We start from the raw sequence: 18251 nt of genomic DNA, 5'->3' as shown, positions 1-18251 counted from the left end.
CATCCGAATCGTTGACTGAACCTTCTGGAGTTTCCCAGCAAGGAGAAACTCTCTTGCCCAGGATGTATCCAACCTTAGGCCCAGATAGTTCAGTCTCCTGGTGGGAACCAGGGATGATCTTTGGGAAAGCGAAAAAACGCTGATGTCCTGCGATGATGGGGATATAAAGATAGGCATCCTATATGTCTATGGACACCAGGAAATCTCTTTGATGCAGGGAGGCCACCACTGTACGGATGGACTCTATTTCTTCCCAAGTCCAGATTTGGACGCACCTTGCCCTCTTTCCTGGGCATTGTGAATAGGTTCGAATAGAACCCCTGAAACCGTTCAATGTTAGAAGGGAAGAATCGCACCGGTGGAAGTGATCGAAACTCGATCCTGTGTCCTCCAGAAACTGGTGAAGACATCCCCCCCACCCCAGAGATGGGTAGGGGCGCATCAGGCTATATTCTTCAGGCTTGGCTGAGCCGGACTCTTTGTTTACCCAACCAGCGCCCTTTGAAACCCCTCTAAAGGGGCTTTGGAGGGTTTCGCCTTATCGCCCGCCCTCGCGGAACGAACAACTCTATATGAGCAGAAAAGAAAGGTCCTCGTTAGTTACGAGGTCTTTTTATCCTAACAGTCTGTGGCAAGACAGCAGGTGGTACCGTCTATCCTATAAAGAGGAATTCCTCAAACGGATAGCACCTAGCCATGCGTTTGGAAATAACAGGGGTTCGTTTCTAAACGACCCCATTTGGGTAAAGGAAAATCCTTCGCCCTTTTGGTAGGCTAACAAGTACCAAAAAAGGAATCTCAGTTTCAGCTACCTCTGCCGGTGTAACCTCAAGACTAAAAGGTTTCCCGGACGGACACAACTAGTGCATCCACCACTCTTGTGTTATGGCGGAGGCAGAAACGTGCTCCTCACTGCTGAGGAGATATTACCTGAGACAACAGCCCCCTAAGAGGGACCTGCAACTGCATTGACCAGTTCCGAATCCGTATCTGAAGTATCTGATAAACAATAGGGGTAGGCGGGGGTCGCTTCTTGATCCCCGTCCCTGACAGGCCACCTCCACCCGGGATACCAAAGACTCCAAAACTGCCGATAATGCATTAAAAACAAGTGGGGTACTGAAGGGTCCTGCGGCCACCTTGAGGGGATCAGGTGGGGATACCTATGCGGCAGGGTCAATGATTATACAAGACACTTGCCAGCGACAAAAAATGACAAAGTAAAAAAAAACGTTTTTTTTTTTTTGTGTCCCCCAGTCGCAACAGCGCCCCTCAGTGTTACCTGCCTTTTTGGACCCCACAGAGAGAGAGACAGACCCCAAGGCTCATCCCTGATGCACAGAAGTTTTCATCAGCTTGCTCAGTGCTTGTCTTGTTACAGACAGGAAGTCTTTGGCCCTATTTCCTGGGTAAAAGAGGCGGCTCCGCCCCTTAACACGCCTGCCGGCTCCTCCCCCTGGCTCCATGAGGTGTTTGAGTCACCTCAAACATGGCCGCCCCCATGCTGGAGACACAAGGCTACACCAAAATGGCGGCCTCGTGCGATCTACATGTCTGCAGAAGGATCTCGGCCTCACAACCCTTCACCCTCATGGTGGTCAGCGTGGTCGGAGGTACCGGACCCTAGCGGGCCGTATGCGGTCCGTGGCCGTCGGGAGGCATCTGCTTAGCTGGAGGAATGATCTGGAATGCAGTATACATGTATAGACATCGCCCTGTGGCTACTGACAGGTAGGATACCTTATACTATCACAGTAAAGTTCTAGTACTGCCACTGACTACAATCATTTACACATTTTTACAATTAGATTGTCAGCTCCCAAACCAAGCCTCCTGGCTTTTTGTACACAAAAATCACACTCAATTAGGGGGATCTGTGACATGTTGTAGGATAGAGGGGAACCCATCCTTACCATTACAGAGAGGGGCCCGCGTTCACCACAAGACCCGTCAGGGGGAAAGGGGGAACATACTACTCACCATACCGGAACCAGGCGGGCGCCAACTCCTGACAGTACCCCTCTCCACCGAGGTAGGAGGGCTGTCGACCAATACGGGCGCCGTGACTCATGGTCTTTGGCGTTTCAGCGAGACGTTTAACTCGCAGGGTCAGTCCCCGTCCAGTGGGACTATGTCGCGGCCGACCCAGCGCGGAGCTATGGCCTGCACGCGCTCGTAGGCTGAACTGGGGTGACCACTGGATCTCAACATCCCGCCCGTCGCCCAGTTCAGCTTTCTTGCTTGAAGATCTCACAGGAACACTGGAGAAAAAAAGCTGTCTTAAAAAATTCTTTTCTAAGAAAAAAATCCTGCCAGGACCGAAGATCCCAGCAAGGTATCTAGGTCCTTACTCCTGACTAGACAGAAAAAAACTGATTTGCTGTGGCAGAGAGAGAGAGGATATACCCTCGGGGACTGCCCCTGGGTTGTGGCCAGAGCATTTTTCATTTCCTGTCTAGTCCTACTCCTGTGGAGGCAACATAACCCGAAGGTGCTGTATCACCGAGGACTACGTCTGTCAATGAGCGATAGAGAAATCTTATTTAGGATACCACTTTAAGGGGTACTTGCTCACCATAATCAGTACTAAAAGGTCAATAATAGCACTCAACATCTTTGATGTTGCTCTCTCAAGGCAGAGCTCAGGCTGAACCCTCAAGGCCTAGCTTAGTTTAGTTTGCTACAAAACCCTGAAGTGTTTGAGCTAGCAAAGGTGCAATCCTGCAGAAGCAAAGCATTGCATGGCCACTCATGCCTCATTGTACCACCTCTGCGTATATAGGCCAAGAGAACCCCCCCAATACTATGACCAGGAGCAGCCAACCTGCCAAAATCCCTTTCTATAGGCCTCTATTTCTGATTGGTGGGATTCTTCCCATTAGAGCCCCTCACCAAAAATATGTTTTTCAGTGGTACCAAATTGCTCCGACACATCCAATCTGGTGAATTTCAGTTTAGGCTGCATTTAAAAAAAAAAACTCAGGAGTAAATTTACTAAAACAGGAGCACACAGAACCCAGTGCAGACGCGCATAGTAGCTAATCATCTTCAAAGCTTGTTTCAATGCAGAGCTGCATCTCTCTCAAGTTTGTCAGGAGGGGTAGCATGCAGAACTTGGAGAAAAAACAAAAAAGACAATTTCTGAGTTTGACAAAAAAACGTAATCACTATTTTAGAAGTTGATGTGCAATAGAAAGGGCCCCTAGGGATAATTCTTAGTAGGGCAAACCTCAATTTTCACAACATACCGCAGCTGCTCAAGAACAGACAGAACAGTAACAATGGAGGAGGTAATATAAAATAGCAGCCAACTCAAAACATTTACTTTTTTTGAGATGGTGAAGAGTTATATCACAACCTTGCATCACTGTAGACCAGGGAGTCTTCAAACTATGGCCCTCCAGTTGTTCAGGAACTACAATTCCCATCATGCCTTGTCATATCTATGAATGACAGTTTTACAATGCCTCATGGGATGTGTAGTTCAGCAACAGCTGGAGGGCCATAGTTTGAGGATCCCTGCTGTAGACTGTGAACCCTCTGGACTTGGAAGTCCCCAGGTTTGCACACCTGCATATATTTTAATAGGGGCCATTTAAAGCTAGCTGAGATCGTGTTTAACAGCTTCCAGACTGCCCCACATACATATACTGCTGCAGGGCAGCCCTTCAGTGTGAAATCACATACCTGTACATCTTTGTTCTGGCAGCGACCCACCACCGCTGTGATTGTACATAGCAGAAGCAATCAGCAGGTTCAGCAGACCCGATGTTTGCCAGCACCTGGTTATCGTTCCCGAGAGGGGCAGAACAATGGTTTGCCTATGTAAAAATTGCAGATCACCTTTGGAGGGGGGGGGGGGGGGGGGGTGAAGATCCTGTGTTTCCAATAAGTAGGGAGACAGAGCTCTGTCTTCTCAAAGTCAAAGCATCCCCCACATAGAAAGCACTCCCAGGGAACACAGCTTACCCTTTGATCACCCCTGATGTTAACCCCTTCCCAGACAGTGTCAGTACATTTTTTTTAGCACTGGTTCCCAAAAAGTGTCAGATTTGTCCACCACAATGTCACAGTCCAACTAAAAAAAAAATTTCCAATTCTTCTTAACCATTGGGTTATACTGCTCCCTACAGGAGTAGGGCACTAGGGAAAAAGCTTGACTATGCCTATGAGCAGTCCCAGGGGGTATACACCCACTCTCAGCTATAGGTACTCAGTTTTGTTACAAGCAGTGGCAGAAGAAAGCCAACTCCACAGAGGGGCAGGTGCTGTGTCCATCAATGAACATAAGAGAAATGGCTTTTAAGGTAACTTCTTAAGCATTAAGACAACCCAAAGCAGTGTTAAACATGAGGGGGGGGGGGGGGAAGCAGAAAAAACTAAATTTGCAAAGCGTAACATGGGGCTCAACCATAAAAAAAAAAAAAAAAAAATAAAAAAATACACCCTTCAAAAAAGGATCGGGTCTTTTAAACCAGTGGTTCTCAAATCCGGTCCTCGGGGGACCCACTAACAGGCCAGATTTTAAGTATTACCTTGGGGGATGCAGACTAGAATACTGCAATCACTGAGAAGCAAATGAGATCACCTGTGATGTAATTTAGTTATCTTGCAAACCTGGCCTGTTGGTGGGTCCCGAGGACCGGATTTGAGAACCACTGTTTTAAACAACAGCCAGCAAAACCTTGTGGCCAAAAGAAGCATCAGCAGATGCCAACACATCCACTTCATAAAATTGTTGTAAAAGTGTGCTTCCATAACCAGCTGGCTAACTTGCACCACTGACACTTGAGGACAGAAGCCCAGGAGACACTAAGCACCCTAGTGGAGTGTTCCTTGACAAGAGAAATGAGGTACATGACTGACCCCTGATGCAACAGGCTTGGAACCACTGTCTGATTCATCTGGAAATGGTCGCAGTGAAGCAGACAACCCTTTGTGAGGTCCGCCTGTGAGCACAAATAGAGAGCGACTTCCTAAAAGACTCTGTAGGTGCCAGGTACACGCCCTAATTGCTGGACCACATCCAAGGCAATTTCCATCAGATGTTTGGCCTGGGACACAGGGAACACAATGTCTTTATTCACATGACGGTCAGAGAACACCTTAGGAAGGAATGACGGACAGGGTGAAGCACCACCTTATCCTTGTGAATCACCAATAAGGTGAACGGCAGGATAATGCCGCCAGGACACCCTGAGCGCAGAGGTGATGGCAACCAAAAAGGCCACCTTCTGGGGTAGCGCAAGCAGAGAAACCTCCCAAATATTTTCAAAGGGAAGATTCAGTAGGGCGGAAAGCACTACATTAAGATCCCAGGGCAACAATGGAGCCCGCACAGAATGAACCAAACGTTGTACCACCCTAAAGAAAAATACGCACCAGTGAGTGGGAGGTCAATGGTCGCTGGAATGGAAAAAGACCGTCAAAACCGATACCTGGCCCTTGATGGTACTCAAGGCCAATTCCTGTTCAAGAGGATAAGGCCGCACTTGATCTCGTAGCCTAACCGAATAACTTTGTGGACCCAAGTGTCCTATACCAGGGAGGTCCATGGATCCGGAAACCAGTGAAGACGTCCCCCCACATCAGATGCGGGTGAGGGCGCCCCTTCATGCAAAGGCAGCCTTGTTCACAGGTCTGGAAGAGCCTGCTCGTGGTTTGCCTCTTGGAACCTCTGGTGGAGGCCCTGACTTGACGCCTTGTCTAGAGACCCTGAGGGACGAAAAAACCTCTTATGAGCTGAGGAGAATGGCCCACGTCTAAATCAGGGCTTCTTGCCCTTGGTAGCCTGCGGAAGAGGAGTATTCTCTCTCTCTCTCCTCCCCCCCCCCCCCCCCCCCGGTGAGACTTAATGTCAGTCAACGACTCAGGGTGCGTGGACGCAGACCCAGTAGGGTCACTATACATTAGGCTCACCCAGAAAAGAATCAGGGGAGGACGCCAACTGCGATTCCAGCAAAGGGTACGCCGACCAAGGGCCCATAAATGGACTATCTAGCCCTCCATAGGAAATAGCCCCTAGAGAAAGGGGGACGCCTGCCATAATGCGGACATGCAGGCAGAGTACCCTGAGGGTGTTGCAGCACTAAAAGGGACAGGTGCCTCACACAATGGCGACAAGGCTGTCATAAAAAAATGAAGCACCCCCACAGCACCACCCCTTCCAAGGGAGGCATCAAGCCTAGCAGGGCGAAAACCGCTGCCTAAATTTTTGAGGATGCCCAACCGCAAGTGTACGGATCCAAGCCTGGCAGATGCCCAAAGGAAGAGTGGGGGCATCAGCTCAGCTAAACGCACTGCCCCCCCCCCCCAAACGAAGGCTCCCAACTTAGCCGTATGACCTAGTTGGCCGAAGCCTGCATTTTTGTGGGTGCCCAGCCGCTTGGACGCGAGCCCCAGCGGAACTGACCACCCAGGGCCAGCGGAGAGGGAAGGCACATGCCCAAATAGGGGGCAGTGGCTTCAACCACCCCCACAGAGTCTGCCTCACGTAGTTTCCGACTAGTAGGCCGCAAAGCCACAGCCTGAATTTTTGGCAGGATCCAGCCCCATCAGGCACATACCCGCGGATGCTAAACTATCCGCTCCACCAGCCCAACAACTGCCGCTGGGAGACCAGAGGACATCACTGCCCCAGTCACCAACCCCAAGGGTGACAGAGAACCCTGCTTAACCCCCCTTTTCACACCAGGAAAAACCCGGTCAGTAGCATCTCCAACCAGCCCTTCTTAAAAACATGTGGCAACAGCCAGCTCATAACCTCACCCGGGGGTGGGGGGGCACCTGAAAAACCCAGAGTGATCACTGAAATTTTAGAGGGGCTGGGGGGGGAAGCCACCGTCCGAGGGAGGGTGCCCACGTCCACCCCAAAACCCTCCAGGAGTAGAGGGGGGACAGCTACTTACCATACAAGGAACAGGGTGGGCACCACTCCAAACAGACAACCGCTCCATCGTAATGTGGGTGCTGTCGGCCAGGAGAAAAGCTGCGACTCAGGCTGAGGCCAGGTTGTTTGCACCCTCGCGAGACGTTTAACTTGTAGGCCAGCCCCCGTTAAATGGGGCTTTGTCGCGGCCGACCTAGCGTAGAGCTGCAGTCTGCACGCTCCTGCTGGCCCAGACTGGAGGGACGCTCTGGATCGCCCAGTCCGGCAATTGATTGTAGATTTTTCCAGGAACAAAAACAAAGATAGGAGGAAGAAGAAGAAAAAAAAAACGCTAGGCCCGAGATCCAAGGTTCGTACACATTTTTACTAATAAAATTCCATTACTTTTCCACGATTTCAAGTAAATATTCATGACCTAATGTTTCATTAAATGTCTATGTAACTATTGTAATTTAACAATCATCAACTATATTCTAATATACTGGAGAAAGAAAAAGATTTGATGGGCGCTCCTGCTTGGGGATAAAGCTTCAGTTCAGGCAGTCATGATGGATAAAGTGCAGCCGGACTGGTATGGATGGCACAGATGCACAAATGTGGTGCTTACATCGAGGGCAGCTCTTTGTTAGGCCGAAGCAACAGTCCCACGAACAGGCAGAAAGAGAGAAAGGCGCCACTCAGTGTAGCAGATGTAAATAATTTTATTGACATATATTAAAAACTTTTACACGGAGGTAAACGTCTATCTTCATAGCTCAGCGTCCTTCCGGGTCCGCTGTGTTTTCGTCCCTGAGGCTGGCCAGCAGCCGGGAGAGGACACCAGGGGAGAACCAATCAGGGGACTCAGTCAGATCGAGGCAGCGGGGAGGCAGTAACCGGTATCTGAGCATGCGCGAACCGCTCTTTCAGGGGGTCTGAACAAGGAGCGGTTCACACATGCTCCGAAACAGGTTAATGCCCGCACGTTATCACGTTCGTGCGGCCCTCCAGTGAGGTATGTGCTTCACCGCTGGCTGAGTTCCCGGATTGGTTCTCCCCCAGCTGCTGGCCACTGAGTAGCGCCTCTCTCTCTCTTTTCTGCATATTCGAATATACAGTGATTGTGAAACAAATTTCCATGACTTTTCCAAAACTTTGTGGGTTAAATTTTACAAGACTTTTCCAGGCCTGGAAATTGCCATTTTAAAATTCCATGACTTTTCCAGGTTTTTCAAGACCGTACGAACCCTGGAGATCCCAGCAAGGATCCCTACTCCTGACTTAGGCAGAAAAAAAACCTTTGCCTATAGCCGAAAGTTGTATACCACCTGGGACTGCCCATAGAGGTACTCAAGCTTTTTCCTGCCTAGTATCTAACTCCTGTAGGGGGCAGTATAACCCAATGGTTAAGAAGAATCAGGAGCTGTGTCCATCAAGGAAGTAAAGAGAATTTTTTTTTTTTTCACAATTGTCTTGTTTATAGCGCAAAAGATAAAGACCGCAGGGGGTGATCAAATACCACCAAAAGAAAGCATTATTTGTGGGGGAGAGACATCAATTTTATTTGGGTACAGTGTCACGCAACCACGCAATTGTCAGTTTAAGTAGCTCAGTCCTGTATTGCAAAAAATGGCCTGGTCATAAGGGGGGTAAACCCTCCGAGGCTGAAGTGGTTAATGCTACAACCAACAATGAAAATATCTAAATTCAACATAAAAAAAAAGGTGAAGGCTACTTCAACTAAACAACTCGAAACCTGTAATTTTGTAAATGCTACAAACTACAGTTATGGCCAAAAATATTGGCACCCCTGCATCTGTCAGATGCAATACTTCGCCCAGAATATTGTTACAATTACAAATATTTAGGCATTCTCATGCTTATTAGTTTTGTTTGTATTGCTATGGAATAAACAGAGGAGAAAAAGTCAAATCTGACACATTCCATGCAAAACTCCGAAAATGGACTGGACAAAATTATTGCCACCTTCTCACAACTAAGACATCACTGCATTCCAAGTTTGTGATGCTCCTGTCATTTGCAATTTAAAAACTCACCTGTAGCAATTAACAGGTGCTGACAATGTACAAATCACACCACCAACCAGTTAAAATGGGTGAACAACTGACTCAACCTTCCTGTTGTGGGTCTCTGTGTGCCACACAAACTATGGAGAAGAGAGCAGCAAAGAATTGTCTGAGGATTTGAGAATAATAAATTGTGAAAAAGCATGGACACTCTCTCAAGGTTACAAGTCCATCTCTAGAGATCATAATGTTCATGTGTCCACTGTGCACAACATTGTCAAGAGGTTTACAGCCCATGGCACTGTAGCTAATCTTCCTGAACATGGAAAAAGAGGAAAATTAATCAAAGTGTTGGCCAAAACTTACCTGAGGAAGCCAAAATCTTTTTGGGAGAATGTGTTGTGGACAGATGAAACAAATTACAGCTACTTGGTAAAGCCCATCATTTTATGATTTTAAGAAGAAATAAGAACTTTACCACTTCAAGACCAGGCCTATGTCTGACATTCGTTGCTTACAAGTTAAAAATCAGTATTTTTTTGCTAGAAAATTACTTAGAACCCCCAAACATTTTTTTTTAGCAGAGACCCTAGAGAATAAAATGACATTAGTTGCAATATTTTTATGTCGCACTATTTGTGCAGCAGTGTTTCAAACTCAAAAATACACTTTAATAACTTTATCAAAAAACTAAACAGTAAAATTAGCCAAAGTCTTTTGTATAATGTGAAAGATGTTGCGCCAAGTAGATACCCAACATAGAACACTTTAAAATTGAGCACACTCGTGGAATGGTGACAAACATGCGGAACTAGGGGAAGCTTTAAAAAAAATTTAAGAGTTACCAGTTTAAAGTTAGAGGTATTGTGCTAGAATTATTGCTCTAACGATCTTGTTGATATCTCACATGTGTGGTTTGAATATGGTTTACATTTACAGGCCCGACTTAGGTATGCAAGTACGGAGGGATATGGGGCAAAAAAGGTTTCTTTTTTACACTTTCCCTTTAAAAACATTTTTTCTGATCAGTTTTATTGTTGTCACAAGGAATGTAAACATCCGTTGGGACAGTAATAGGCAGTGACAGGTACTCGTTATGGAGGGATCTGTGGTCCAAGACCCCCAAACCCCTTCTTTGCACTTAAAAGCATTCCAAAGCCAATATTGGCGTTTGTGAATACTTTGGATTTTTTTAAACTGGGGCCGTTGGCTGCCAAGTAAACCGGAAGTGGCGTTGTGACCTCGCTTCTGGGTTACATCGGAGACCCGTTTAAAAGCAGATTCCGGCTTTGTTCGGGTATCCCGGTGGGATGGGAGATCCGGGCCGAGCAGTGAAGGAGGTGGCTGCTTAGCTGCATCGGTCGTTTATTACAAGAAAGCTGACCACCGGCTCAAAAAAAATAAATAAAAAATTACCAGGGTGATGCCTGCACCCTGGTACAACCACTTGAGCAAAATGACGTACAGGTATGCGATTTTGCAGCAAGTGGTTAAAGAAAAGAGTACAGTCACTACAGTCAAACAAGGTGGAGGTTCACTGATGTTTTGGGGTTGCTTTGCTGCTTCAGGCACTGGATGCCTTGACTGTGTGCATTGCATTATGAAATCTGAAGACTACCAAAGAATTCTGGGGTGCAATGTAGTGCCCAGTGTCAAGTTGGGCGTCAGTCATGGGTCTCACAGCAGGACAATGACCCAAAGCACACTTAAAAAAGCACCCAGGAATGATTGAAGACAAAGCCCTGAAGAGTACTGAACTGGCCAGCAATGAATCCAGATCTAAATCCCATACAGCACCTGTGGAGAGATCTCAAAACAGATTGGAAGGATACTTTCCCCCAACTGCTGAGAGACCTGGAGCAGTTGGCAAAAGAAGAGTGGTCCTAAATTCCAGTAGAGAGGTATAAGAAACTCATTGGTTACAGGAGGCGATTTCAGTTTTTTCCAAGGGGTATGCTACTAAATATTTTTTTTCCACTCCATTTTTGGAGTTTTGCGTGGAATGTGTCAGATTCAGCTTTATGTGTCATACCAATACAAGAAAGAAACAAACATGAGAATGCCTAAACATTTGTAATAATTTTTGGGTGAAGTGGTGCATTATCTGACAAATGCAGGGGTACCAATATTTTTGGCCATGACTATTTACAAGCTAGTATCATAAATTGCCCTAGAGCAGTGGTCCCCAACTCAAGTCCTCAGGGCCCACTAACAGGCCAGATTTTAAGTATTACCTTGAGGAGATGCAGACTAGAGTACTGCAATCACTGAGCAGCAAATGAGATCACCTGTGACGTATTTCAATTATCTTGCAAATCTGGCCTGTTAGTGGGCCCTGTTGGCCAGGGTTGAGGACCACTGCCCTAGAGTACCGTGAGAGAAAAGAAACATTACACATGAACCCAATAAAGGTGCTGAGCCACAAGACTGAATCTAACCTTGATAAATAAAACCATGTTTATTTACACCAAATAGTTCCAACATTAGATCTGTCACATGTGAAGGAAAAAAAGCATCGTCTGTCACTGGGACCGCTCTTTGCTGGACATCAGGGAAACAGGGAAAATAGGTGTAGGGAGAAATTGTGTTGACTGGAACAAAAATCTTTCTGGTGGGAACAAGAGAAATAAAAATGGTTGTGGTGGATGTGAGGCGTCTCCAAACGGGACAAAAAACCCCACGGTGAATGGGAAGGAGGAGCGTGGGCATCATTCTTACAGCTCCATGTAGGTAAAAGGTTGGGGAGGAAGCATGGCAAGTGACGGAACAAAGTGCCACTAAGAGAAAAGAAAAAAAAAAGGGGGGGTGGTAGCAGTTTGGCTTAATGGGGCAAAATACTTTTTAGTAAGGTGGTTTCTGGGAGGCCTGTGATACAGGGCCTATAGGGGGCTTAAAGCAAACTCATATAAGGCCAAAAATGTCATTATGAATTATAAATATCAAAAAATGTATTACAAGCCTCCCCAGGCAGCATTCTTTTTCCAAACGGACAACTTTCTCTTTGGAAAGAGCACAGGAAGAGCCAACAAGCGTCTCACGGCACGCCAGCCATTTATATAGAATGATCTAAACAGGAAATCGCCTTATTTCCCCGTTACTGTATTCTGCTGGCTGATGGATTAATAATTTCATTTTTAAAAAAAACCTTAACAAGACGTGGCTCCTGTTGCTCTATTTTACAGTCGTCTACAGAAAAGAAATAGAATCTAGAGCCTCTTTTTTAATAAAGAAATAGTACTTTTCACATCATATATAGTGAAGACTGCCATACTGTGGCTTTTCCGGTATCGCCTATGAACAGGAACTAGCGACATTAGTCCAGCGGATGGCAGTCTCAACCATTTACATGTGGTGGCAATACTAATATGTTTGGGTATATATCAAAAACTAAGGTGCAATACCAACACAGGAGGACATTGCAGCCCGGTATGGGAGAGAAAAAAAAGAAAAAGGAAAATGAATGGAAACCATGCAGATGCCAAATGACTGCCGAGTCACAGCAAAGTCCAGCCAGGAGGATTAAGGTTCATGGCAAAATGGGTCCCTCATCCCTCCCTCTGCAGCAGAAGACAGAGACAAGGTAATGAGGAGTAGAAACAGAACAGAAATTAAACAATGAAGCCAAAAAGATAGACCATGAAACATCCAGGGAAATATTGGAGGGGGGCCAAGTCCAGGATCCACGGCCCAGAGACATAAGTACCACCTGTGAACAGGTGCCATAACAAAAGTAAAAAAAAAAAAACAAAAAGGAAAAAAAAAAAAAAAATTATTCAGCCTATAATATTTTTTTTTTTATATATAATGACAGAACTACTATAGATCCACAAGCAACTGCTCAGACACGGCGCGTCCAGGGGGCATGGTTGTTCTTTGGGCAGCCCCCTCCCTCCACGGAAAGGTGGGAGTTGTAGTCAGGTAGAGGGGCTGAGGTGTGGGGGGAATTTTTATTTTTTTTCTTCTTCTTCCGGATCTGTTTGCCCTCTTCCTGACAGCGCCAGGACAGAAAAACCCTACTGAGGGGCTCCGGCAGTGGCTGCGACGGGCGTCCCGAGGGTGTTGGTTGCAGAGATGACTGGTGATCCAGCTAGAGAACCCAGAGCTGAGGGAGTTGGCACCGTGGAAATCCCTGGTAGAAGGAAAAAAACAAAAAACAAAAGCAAGCCTGTCAGAAATCCCATGGATAATTACACACATACAAGTTCGTGTAGAAAGAAAAAAAAAAAAAAAAAAGCAGCGGGTTGTGAAATGTCAGTGACCCGATGAGGCCCTGGTTTTGTTTTGCAAAGACAGATCAAATCTAAAATTGACATTATGCAGAAGTGTAAATTTTTTAAATTTGCAGTTAGTGTGTATTTGATTAAACATTTTCTGTTGATCTGGTGCATATAAAAACCTCTCTGCAGGTGGGCTTGAACGCCAAGCAGCCACAAATTATAATATATATATATATATATATATATATGGGATGTAGGTAAACATTTTACTGTGCTGAGTGCGCGCGCCGAGCATAGTAACAAAGGGGTACCGGAAAGCTCCTGATGCAAACTTGCGATCTGGTAATTTCCAATCATGTGGCTGCCAATCAAAGCAATCACATGATCGGAAAACCCGCCTTCCAGCATTTAGATCCACTTAAAGGACTGGGAGGTGGTGGAAAAGGGTTAATATCAAGTAGTAAAGCACAAAGGGCTGCAACCTATAAGGACAGTATGTAAACCCCCCCCCAAAAAAAAAAACCACTTAACTTTAGGTGTACTTCAACTTCTCATTAACATTTCTGTGGAGCTTTCCTTTTCAGGCATAAACTATAAAATAACACTCCCGTGTTTTTGGTCCGAATGTGCACAATCTGATGGGTAGAGGCATTCTGATAGAACACCTCCATTAAGCAGATTCACCTCTATTTGTCCAGTTAACCATGATCATTGAAAGCAAAAGTAAAAGAAAACCCCAAATTTTGTGTTGTCCCCAGGAAATAGGGGTGAAATCGTCCAACGAAGACACTAGTTCTGGGGACCTGGGGGACTCGAGGGGTTTGCCTTAATTTCAAGGGATTTCCTCTCACTTCCTGCTAGGCTATGGGACAGGAAGTGAAGGCGAGGAGGGGGAGGAGGAGAATGTGTGAATGGGAAAACTACAGTCTGACAGCCTTTGCGGCTGTCTGCAGGACTGTGGCATAGATCTGCTGAATGTGGGTGCAATGCTTTACAGGTCCATTACACTACAAAAGAAATAAAAAAAAAAATAATGCAAAGGTGAAATTATCCTTTAATGTGTTCAGCCTGTTTGATTCCTATCTCTCATGCATTTTTCTTGCCATTAAGCCCTCCATTGCATCCCAAAACGCAAGAAAATAAAAAAGCAATGAAAACCAGTAAACGAATTCAAATGTGCTTTTAACATGTTGAACAACAAAACAAAGGTAACTGATACAGTTTCATCCACTATTTCTAATCACTAGCGTGTACCTAACAGTGATGGATAATCTGTATCGGTTTTATTGTTTAGGAACATTCAACTTTACCAAACTACATACACATTATATATATATATATATATATATATATATATATATATATATATATATAGGTGGAGAAAAAAAAATCCCACACCTACCTTGACACAAAAACAGATCTAAGCATGCAGAAACTTGGTCAGGGGGGAAATCAAAATGGTTCTAACACCAATGTTCTGGTGGTATTTCTCTTAGGAACTACCTGTGCCTCAGGGAAAGGAGACAAGTTGCCCATCAGGGTCGCTCCACTTTTGAGTGACAGCACACAGAGGGCAAATTAGAAAGTCACTACTGCAATGACTAGTGGCTATGGATCCTTCGACTGCCATGCAAGGTGGAGGTGACCTGATAGGGAACTAGTGGCTCAGTGGCTCTGTCCACCTCCAGTATAAACTCCCCAGCCAAGCTCCTGTCAGTGTGATGGTTGCAGTGGTTGGGGGGAGGGAGGACAGGAATGCACTGGGGAAGAAGTTTGCAGTAAGGACATTCCTTCCTCAGTGCAAACAAAGTCATGTACCTGTCCAATTGGGCGCAACCAACACTTAGTATTGTGCCCCGACAGAATTCTAAAAGGTGTACCACATCCTTTATGAATTTTCCTGAGTATTTCCTGATCAGATCTGTACGTTACAATTCTTGCACACTGTTGTAATGAAACATGGCAGACAGACCACAATTACCCAATAGTGATATGGTTTGATTAGTGTCCCTTTAAAAATGTATAGTTTACAAATTACAGAAAACTGGAAAGCTTCCAAAGAACCCTGAATAAATAACGAACCCCGGAGAACATACAGTTCTATGTGAAATGGTTTCTGGCGGTAGTTTCTTAGACTAAATACAGCGGTTATAGCCGCACCTCAGGATAAATAACCTTGTTCAAGAAGCATTTAAGGCTATAAATACAAGAAATGTGCTTACTGGACATCTCATACTGAGGGAAGTGCTTCACAGAAGTGGACCTGTTACATAAAGATTTGTCAAACATTGATTGCAATAAAGACTGACGATCAAGAAGTTATAAGATCCGTTTTTGTGGTATGTGCGAAATAAAAAAAAATACAATGTGGATCAAATGTTTTTTTAAAAGGAATACACCCAACTGTGCAGTTTTCCTGCTGCAAGATTTAAAACCAATAGATTTCTAAAGGAGCCCAATTACAGGTGCATAATTAAAGTGCACATTGACAGTGTGATCACCCGTATACAAGGAACCACCACCAGAGGGAGCCATGCTACACCTGCCAAGGACTGACCTGACTTGTCACGGACACTGGACTTGGGCTGGGACTGACCTGACATCATACTGGCGCTACTGACTGGGGTGCTGCCGCTGGGCATGTTAGAGGTGCCCATCCGAGACTGGTCCTTCACAATGGGGTCTGCAAAGAAAGACAGCATGAGAAGTCACCCTTAACCTGTTTAGTAATGGCAGGCTGAGGCGAGGTGGCATTGAAACTCACAGAAGTATGGGTGGTCCATGGCTTCACGAGCAGTCAGTCGTGTCTGGTGATCATATCGCAGCAGTTTGTCCAGGAAATCCAGAGCCTCTGGACTGACCAGGTGCTGATTCTCACTGTGCACAAAGCGCTCCCACCGCTTACGGGAATGTCTGGAGGATGAAAGAACAGAAGAATTTTAAAGGGGGGATGTAATCAAATCCATGGCTGTGAAAAGGGAACCAGTCCATAGGAAAACTGGCAAAAATAGACACGGCTGCCAGCATGCAAATATTGACAATAATTGGCACTCACGACACATCCCATTCAATACCAACATGCAACATTTCCTTTCCAGAAGTCACTGAGGTGCCAGCACTACATTGGCCTTCCTGATTATATCCACAGGGAAAACTGCACTAAAAATTCCCAACACCTCTTCATCTGAAAGGTTGGGTGCGGGTACAACCAAAACCGATATCTCCGCTTTCTTAGACCAGCAACCCAAGGATACCAGCTGAAGACGTATCAGATTTTAAAACAGGCAAGACTCTGGATCACTTTGGAGAACAAGACAAACCCCGTGACTTAAAAGGATGTTAAATGGCTCCATGTTTTTTTCAAGGCAAAAAAAACGGAATTTTTGTAAAATCTTACCTGTAAAATTCCTTTCTCTGAGTCCTCCGACAGTCGCCGCCTCTTCATATGTCACATATGGGGTATTAGACTTTGCTCCGAAGGAGTAGCTAGGCAACAGAATATGTTAACAATAAAGCTTTTAACATATCCCACCCTCAAGGGGTGGTCCCCTCAGTCAATACCCTCCTACTTCCTGCAACCATATCTCAGTTTTAGTGGAATAGCAGTAGAGTATACAACCAAACCCCAAAAGAGGGGCGGGGGCGGCGACTGTCGGAGGACTCAGAGAAAGGAATTTTACAGGTAAGATTTTACAAAAATTCCGTTTTCTCTTACGTCCTCCGACAGTCGCCGCCTCTTCATATTCGTCACATATGGGGACGTCCCAAAGCAGTGCAAACATGAGGGGTGGGAAACGCATCCGCGCCGAAAAGGCAACGCAGTCTCCGCATCAAAGAAAGGAACCTTACCAAAGGAAGGAAACCAGCTGGGCAACAGTATAAAACAAGTGCTCAACAGGAGCAACAACCCAGGAAAAGACAAAAAACCAGGGGATACAAAAAACTATCCCAACAGCCAGGAGTCCCCAACAAGGGACCCTATGGAACAGCCGCACTAAGAACCTTGCGGCCAAAGGAAGCATCCGCCGATGCCTGAACATCTACTTTGTAGAATTTTGTGAAAGTGTGCACGGTCGACCAGGTCGCCGCCTTACACACCTGGGCTACAGAAGCCCCATGACGACAGGCCCAAGACGTACTCAAAGATCTAGTAGAGTGCGCCTTCACAGGGACAGGAGGAGCCTTACCCTGCAAAGCATAGGCCTGTTCAATGGTCTGCCTGATCCATTTGGCGATGGTAGAGGCCGAAGCCGCCATGCCCTTCCGAGGACCCTCTGGAAGAACAAACAAGGAGTCAGTCTTACGAAAAGACTCAGTCGATTTAAGGTAAACCCTTATCGCCCGAACAACATCCAGAGAATGCAATCTCACCTCCTTTGGATGTTTAGGCTTCGCGCACAGCGAAGGCAAGACAATATCCTCATTAAGATGGAATTCCGAAACTCGTTTCGGAAGAAAAGAAGGATTAGGTCGCAAGACCACCTTATCCAAATGAATAACCAGGTACGGAGACTTGCAGGACAAAGCCGCCAGCTCCGACACTCTGCGAGCCGAAGTGATCGCCACCAAAAAGGCGACCTTTTTGGACAACATAGACAACGAGATCTCCCTGATCTGTTCAAAAGGAGCACGTTGTAATACAGATAGAACGAGATTCAAGTCCCAAGGGGGCAAAGGATCCCTCCTAGGAGGAACCAGATGCCGCACACCCTGAATAAAAGTGCCAACCAAGGAGTTGGAAGCCACGGGACGTTGAAACAGAACGGCCAGCGCAGACACCTGACCCTTTATCGTAGCCAGCGCCAAACGCTGATCAACACCCGTCTGAAGAAAAGACAGCACACGGGAAACCGAGTACGTGCGGGGTGAAAACCCCCTGGACTCACACCAGGCAAAATAGGCCTTCCAAGTACGGTAATAAACCTTCCCCGAGGAAGACTTCCTCGCGTTGATCAAAGTTTGAACGACCTCTGGAGAGAGACCCTTCTCCTTCAGGACCTCTGTCTCAACAGCCAGGCCGTCAAAGCCAGCGACTGTAAAGCAGGATGGTAAATCGGTCCCTGAGACAGTAGATCGTCTCGAAGAGGTAGACGCCAAGGGGCGTCGACCGCCAGATTCACGAGGTCTGCATACCAGGAC

At 46.2% G+C, this 18251-nt stretch overlaps 1 protein-coding gene across 3 annotated transcripts in view; it reads right to left on the bottom strand.

Annotated features, from left to right (window-relative positions):
• Positions 1-12193: 12193 nt before the first annotated feature.
• CSNK2A1 (casein kinase 2 alpha 1) overlaps positions 12194-18251 on the bottom strand; it is a 29634-nt gene continuing 23576 nt past the window's right edge. Inside the window, exons 10-13 of one of the 3 annotated variants that reach the window (XM_082271669.1) lie at positions 15877-16025; positions 15670-15795; positions 15335-15375; positions 12902-13024 (exon numbers count right to left, since the gene is read on the bottom strand). In XM_082271669.1, the coding sequence (XP_082127795.1) occupies positions 15362-15375; positions 15670-15795; positions 15877-16025 (289 nt within the window). In that variant the 3' untranslated portion in view covers positions 12902-13024; positions 15335-15361. Of the gene's footprint in view, positions 13025-15334; positions 15376-15669; positions 15796-15876; positions 16026-18251 lie in introns of all 3 variants that reach the window. The other 2 variants (XM_082271667.1, XM_082271668.1) reach the window with 2 other exon arrangements.

This window comes from Pelophylax lessonae, assembly GCF_965119305.1.
Source record: "Pelophylax lessonae genome assembly, chromosome: 11".
In the NCBI taxonomy this organism is placed as follows: domain Eukaryota; kingdom Metazoa; phylum Chordata; class Amphibia; order Anura; family Ranidae; genus Pelophylax; species Pelophylax lessonae.
The sequence above is the reverse complement of the archived record's forward strand: the minus strand, read 5'-3'. Positions and strand labels throughout refer to the sequence as shown.